Below are 7,475 nucleotides of genomic sequence, written 5' to 3' on the forward strand. Positions count from 1 at the left end.
TGGGTCAGCCACAGGAAGATTGAGCAGCAGGAAAGAGGAATTTCCTGAAAGGACCGGGAGAGGAAGAACATCTAAGCAAAAACATCAGACTTATTAATTAGTTATTGCTATTCTCATTTGAGCTAATTGCAGTCAGCTGGGAAGGTAAGAGGAAGGAAAAGCAGAAGGGGAAGTGGAAGTTTTGCAACACCTGCTGACCATCACCAAAAAAAATATTCTGCCAACAGGAGAAGTTTCTAGCAACTTCCAATATAGTCTAAAATAGGTAAAAAGGTCAAAAATAGCATTCTTTATTGCAATGCAATTGCATCCACTGTTCTCATTTTGCATAAAAAATTTAAAAAAAAAACTTTTCAGTAATGAGTTTCAAATGGTCCCAAACAGTTTAGTAGGCATTAAAACTTCCAAAATTAAAGAATGCTGCACCTCTTTCTGTGTTGTCATGGCAATTCATTTTGACATCCAAGAGAACTCAATTTCTTCATAAATTGGGAAAACTAGTTTGTGCTAAAAAGATTTTCAGGAGCTGTCATGGAATGCCAAAGATAGGAAGCTGATCTAAAAGTATGATGAGCCATGTTTAGTTAAGAGATCTAACTTTATTAACTCTATTTAATTTACTACTTATTTACATGTATCACTAACATTTCTCTGCCTCTATTATACATTCAGTAATGGTACGTTCAACATTTCCATCACATGTCACAAAACATTAAAGCAGATATCTGCTCAAAAGGTAAAGAGTCAAAAAAGAAATGCTAATTTTATTACAAACTACCAAAATGATTAACAATTTTTGTGCCATTAAGTCCATTTACATAACCATTTATCATATCAGTGATTAAACTAACTGATATGACAGGGTAAATTAATTTTTAATTTATTTTTAATTCTACAGAAACAGCAAACTTAAACAGTAAAACCAGTTAAGAACAGAGGATAAAAACAAAGTTCTTTTAAACTGACTTCTTCATTGAAGTGCTTATAATGAAAAAAAAATTGCTACTTAACAAAAGGACATTTTAAATTAAAGGCCTCACTTTCGTTGCATACCTCATACCAAAATAATTAAATAACTGACAATAGATAATTTGTACAGTCTGTAACAGTCTGGTAAAAGAGGAATTGAGACCTATATCAATGCTGGTGCTAGAAATATTCAAAGGGTGGATAATGTTATCAACCAGATAAATCAGCACCCAGTTGATTGCGTAGTTTTTCCCATCCAATTATGGACAGTGATTTTACTTCGCAAACAAAAGGAATGGAAGGGCAACAACCCCTTCCCACCCTTATCAACCAGATCTCCAATTGCAATTTGCTGTTGACGCTTTGAAAATGGTAGTAATTTTTATCATTCCCCAAATGGCATTATTTAACAGAATTACAAACTCCAAATAAATGTGTAACTGGTAGGCCACTGCTCTTATTTATGCTTAGCCTTCCATGCAGATGCAGAGGTTGTAAGGGCTAGTCACATGTTCCTTCAAGAGAAATATTGGAAAATTAATACTTTTATTAGTCGGAATGGTTGCTCTAAGATATAGAGGTTTTTCATTAAATAATTTGTAAGCTATACCATACCAACAAAGACTTTCCACCCTCAGTGTAACCACTAAAAAACGCCAACACACATTACTTAAAAACACCAACACACATTACTTAAAGAGTGGTGAGCTTACAGTTGCCAGAACAGTCTTCTTTTTTACCAGATGTGGTGACACTTCATTTTTACCAGATGTGGTGACATCTTCATTTTTTAAGGAAGATGTTGTGAAGCTACAGCTACAATGATTTTAAAAAAATACACTGAAGTGCAGGTGCTGTGTTAAAAGGCAACAAGACACTAAGAAGAGTGAGTCCATGTTCTAAAAAACATGAATGGACCAATTCAACCAAGCACAATGATAGGTCAGTGAGGGAGGTTATAGGTGAAATTTGCACACATTTAAAATGCATTGCTTCCATCCACACCCCTCCCATAGAAGGTTTTTTGGTTTGAACCCTCCTCCCAACCCCACCCCTTGGGGTGGCCATTTCTGGAAATGCACAATGAGCACACACATGCTCAAGGTTGTACAGTACACAAAAACTATTTAATTAATAATTGAAAATTATAAATTGGATAAAATTAAATTTGACACCAGACCAGAACAAGACTGTATTTAGTGATATTATATAACAAGAGGTGAAATCTACTACTAACAAAACAAGAATCCCACTGAAAACAATGATGATGACCACAATGTGGTAATCAATGTTGAATTCATCAATTACAGCAATCCAATAACAGAAATTAATATGGATTCGATTTTAGAATAATTATTTACAGTACTTCAATTTATTTCAAGGGTGCAAAATAGTAAACATCCGGCCCCAATTGCTCAAAGTATACACAAATGCTATCAATGAGATACATCACTATATAGCATCATGCAATGTTAACTCTTACCAATGGATGGTAATACACCTATCACATGGAACAATTTGAACAATGGGGGAAGGATTCACCCACCCAATTTGAACTTTTTATGATTTAAAGTGGCTGACAAACGTTTCCGGCCTGTACTACCTCTCTTCAACAATGGACGGTGCAATAATAGTATCAAATGAATACCCAATCAAAGGTCAAAACATTTTCAATTGGCAACTTTCTTGACATAATAGGTTACCAAAGTAATGTTCAGTATTCCTTGCTACAAATACCCTTAACCTTGGCTTTCAGTGGTAAGAACTCAAAAGGAACTTGAAAAGGAACTTGATGACCTTCACTGTGCTTTCCCCAGGTTATACTGTTGTTATGGTAACCTGCTGTGTCAAACCAATGGACCAAAATGTTTCCATCAATGATTGGCCATTCATTCAATACCATTACTATAAATGTGACTGGTAGTTATAATCCACAAAAGTATAAGTACTTGAAAATGTACAAAACTGTTGTCAGCCAGCTTAACAACAACAACAACAACAACAACAACCAACCAACCATTTAAAAACTTAACATTTTCCAAATGCATATTAAGTGTACTCACAGCCAACCAGAATACTTATCAATGAGCTTAGTTTCATTTAACAACTGCTGGCATTGGTTTGAATAGAAATCATAGTTAGACTTGTTAAATGGAATGCACCCTAAAAGACTGACAGATATTTTGGAAGTCTATTATTATAGTTTGTAATGGACTTAGGATATCTGATTAACTTATAATCTTTTACCTCACCAGACTAACTTTAACATTTCCTTAACATCAACAGATTTCAAACAATCAATTGGAAACTTTGTTAATGAGTCATTCAGAATGGCTTGAGGATGGCTTCCCTTTCACGTGATCAGACACCTTTGGATGAGAAGCAACTGTGCTCTCCTCAGTTGAACTGTCATTAGATTGTGGTGACAGGGAACACAAGCAAAATACTGATGAATACGAGTGCAAAAAGTGACCATCTCGCTCAAGCTTTCCCTCGCAAGAATGGAGATCCAAACCCAGCTCTCCATTGCCAAAGAAACCAACCACAGGAATACCAGGAAACTCCTGTCGGAAAATTTTAGTCTCCACATTCTTTGCATTGTAAAACTTCTCACCACGACCAATGCAGGACACCATGAAACACGCTGTATTCTTTTCGCATGAAATTCCAGACTTTCGCAGCTGCTTCAAACTTTGCTGAACACCTTCAGCAGTTTCTCCGTGATGAACCATGGAAATGGCTTCCACATTGCCAGATATTGTGAGGCCCACAACACCAGTGTTCCTTACTTCATTGTCCACCATCAAGAATGATTCAACAAGTCCACCAATTATTACCACATCTGACTTATCATCCTCGTCAATGTTGCAAACCTAAATCAGTCATAAAGCCAAATAAACTGTTCAGTGTAACTAGACATAACAATTAAATTATTGTACATAATCAAACCTTTTCAGGTATGTTGCATGATACTGTACTAACAAGCATTATATTTTAGGAAAGTTCATGAACCAACATAGAGTTAAAGCCTGAATCAAAAATTAAGTAAGCTGTCTTGTATACTAAAAAGGGAAATAGTAGAGAAAGTTAGAGTGTTTTGATTTCTCCATATGCCACTGGTAACCCAAATGGTAACAGCATGGAGCACCAAGTACTAAAAAAGGTACAGCCTTGAAAGTTTAGGCCGCAATTCATACTTCCAGGGAGTAGTCCTTTAGACTAGGTAACATGAGGTAAAGTCGCATATGAATCAAGTGGCCCATCAGGCCGGCACTTATCTCCAGTTTCTGTAGATTAACTTTAGCAACCAGGAGTATTTCTACTCCTCCCTGGATGGGATGCTAGTCCATTGCAGGGTTACCTCCCACCATTAAATTTGTGGGTACATTTATACACCTGGGAGGAGAGAGGCAATGTGTGAGTGAAATGTCTTGCCCAAGAACAGAGATGTCCCTGGCCAGAGCTCGAACCCAGACCACTAAATCTGGAGGCGAGTGCACTAGCCATGAGGCCACCATGCCTCCTCAGACTTATACTTTAAAATACCTGCATGTCTAAACTCATGCCAAGATTGCAAATGCCTAAATGCTGTAAATTAATGACAAAAATGACCACCTTGCATTCTGTACCAGGGAATGGTAAAAAATATTGCCAGGCCAGGTGTGTATATACACATTGCAGACCTATTCTTGTGTCTACAGTTCAATGGCAAGGAAGAAATTTGCTATAATTATTTATCCCCCTAGAAGAGATGTTAGTCCATTGCAAGTTCTCACTGCTATCCCCACCACATTGCCACAATAGTTTGCTGGTAGCCATGTATACACTTGGGTGGAGTGTGGCAACCTCAGAGTAATAAGTACCTTGCCCAAGAAGACAATTCAGTGACTGCAGCCAGGGCTCAAATGCAGACTGCTTGGTCCAGAGTACAACAAACTTTGTGAAGACACCAAGGTTACAAACAATTTTTACCTTCCAAATTCCAGATGCCACTTTTCCTATAACATCAAGATGATAAGTGTCCCCTTTGGCCAAAAGGAAGGCACACTTGACTGTCCCATCAGTAGGAATTTTCAAAGATTTCTCCCAACGAGATTTAAATGTTCTGTTGTTCTTAACCTCTGTTAGGTTCAAGTTGATCACCTCAGCTGAGACACCTTCTATTTGCGGCATGAGCATCAAGGCAACACCCTCAGCCATTTCTACTTCTTCCGAAAATCCACCTTCACCTGTGCCAATAACTCCTGCTCCGACACATCCAATAAGTGGACATGAATTGGGTAAGCAGCCTTTCACTGCCGTCACTAGGCCTTTAATTTCATCTTTCTTCGCATCAGCATATTCTGTACATCTACTCACTAAGAGGATACATGCAGCTGGAACCAGTGGTAGCTCATCCAAAAACTCAACAACTCTGCGGCCAAGGATCTCCATAGAAAGCTAGGAAAAATAAAACTCTTATAAATAGCTGGAATCACCAGAAAGTAACAACTTTGTTTTCAAGATTTTATCGAGTTATAGAAACAATCAAGAAAGTGTCAAATTCAGAGACATGGAAGGAAGGACTATTGACTAAGCCAGAGAGTTTGAATTGTGCATTGCTCTCACAATGCAAAAATATGATTGGCTTATGTTAGGAGCGTTGACAACACATTGTCAACATTCAAGATTCACGTGACATCCTGCAGGAATGTTTATCTCGCTTTCTAAACATAGAAAGCTTCTATCATTAAAAGCTTTAGAACAGGAGCAAATCAAAGTATTTTCCACGGCTTAATCATTAAACATGTCACCACTGTCAGTTGGATGATCTCCTACGTCAGATACGTAATATGTAAATTCTTGGTTGAAACTCTGCATTTGAAATTTCACAATAACTTTTCAATTTACACCTACAGACGCAGCAAAAAATCATTACAAGACACCTCCTTTACCGTCTTGTTTTCAAAACTACTTTGGCAGCTTTGCTTAACGAACACTGAATGAAGATATACACCATACTTCTCACGGCATGGTTTTACCTCGCTACTTGAAGAGAAGAGTGATTCATCCCCCGGGGTTATTGACAACAGGCGATAATGAGAGGACGTCAAGATAAGGAATCCCATTGGATAAATGCAATAAGATTGAAAATTTACACTGAAAAATCACTCGGCCATGAAAGGTCAAACTCTCTGGCTTTGTTGGTAGTCCCTCCTTTTGCATGCATCTTGCCCACAGGAGTTTCCAGGACCATTTTTTCTCACGGTTTACCTTCGCGCTATGCACAATGGACTAAGCGAAAGACGGACTACTCCTACTCTCTGTTCTGTGGGTGTGGCTTGATATATGTTTTTCACTGCTAAGAACATGTGCATCATCTTCTGCCATATTTTTTTCGGCCCAATAGCCTAAAACATACCACAAAAGCTCCTGCTGTGGACTTTTTGAGGTTGAAGTAGTATCAAAACTGCATTTTTAACCCCTAAAAGATACGACTAGCACCCCCATTCTTTTTTTTTTATTTGGGAGTCCCCCAATGCACCCCTAGCCTACAGAACCTGTAATTTCATTCACTTCCCAATTCACACACCTCTATAACAATAATTGATTTTAGGTTCATTGTTTCCGTTGTTTGTTCTAATGTTTCCTTCGCCAATCTTGATGAGCTTACTGAGAGGTACATGGGGCCTTCTCAGGACAGCTGCATTGAAAATTCTCACCTATGATTCATGTTCCCACAACATTTCTCATTCCCCAAAACCTCCACTTGTGTTTAAATAAGACAACAACAATTATGCACAAAATGTAAACTTTTCTATTTGACAATGCACAAGGAGCAGGTTTAATTTATTTATTTTTTATGTAATGGTCAACAAGTTTCAAACACTTCTGATTAGGCTGCATGCAATAATTAATAAGTAATTCATTGTAAAATGTTCAAAGAGTTGAACACAATGGAGTTGATCAGTTAAGAGTTTGCTACAATGGCATAATGCATGCCTCATGTCATGGCATGTGAACTGTTGAATTATCTAGCACATGGCCTGGGCAAAAATATACTTGCTTGAAAGAAAATTGAAAGTTCCTTTGTTTCTGTAGCAAGTACAGCACTTATGTCTCGCATGAAAGTTTTGTCTCTAAAATCAATACTGTCTGTCTGTTATGTAATAATTGATGTTTATACACAGTTTTGCTTTCCACGTGGCTTCATCCAGACAGAACAAATACAGACACACACACACATCTTGAAATCTGATCCTTCACTGCACGTTTTCAGGCAGGTGCATATTAATAGCATTTTGACTTCTTAGTACTTTATTTACTTTTATTTTTTTTTTCTTTAGAAAACCTCATAGCTCAACAGAAATATCTTTTGGGAAGCCAATGGTTTTCATATATATTTCATTGCACATTGGGTTAGTTTTTCACAACACTTGAAAATTTAATTTTGCAAGAGCAAGGAAAACAGTTTGAACTCAATGAATTAATAACAATTTAATTATTATTTTTGTTAAATAATTTGT

The 7,475-nt window shown here is 37.2% G+C and overlaps 1 protein-coding gene across 1 annotated transcript in view; it reads right to left on the reverse strand.

Annotated features, from left to right (window-relative positions):
- Positions 1–579: 579 nt before the first annotated feature.
- LOC110069211 (F-box only protein 22-like) overlaps positions 580–7,475 on the reverse strand; it is a 7,736-nt gene continuing 840 nt past the window's right edge. The window contains exons 2-3 of the mRNA XM_020776703.2: positions 4,942–5,409; positions 580–3,842 (exon numbers count right to left, since the gene is read on the reverse strand). Of these exons, the coding sequence (XP_020632362.2) occupies positions 3,291–3,842; positions 4,942–5,409 (1,020 nt within the window). The 3' untranslated portion in view covers positions 580–3,290. The remainder of the gene's footprint in view (positions 3,843–4,941; positions 5,410–7,475) is intronic.

This window comes from Orbicella faveolata, unplaced genomic scaffold (assembly GCF_042242905.1).
Source record: "Orbicella faveolata isolate gen_17 unplaced genomic scaffold, um_ofav_v1 contig_47, whole genome shotgun sequence".
NCBI lineage: Eukaryota > Metazoa > Cnidaria > Anthozoa > Scleractinia > Merulinidae > Orbicella > Orbicella faveolata.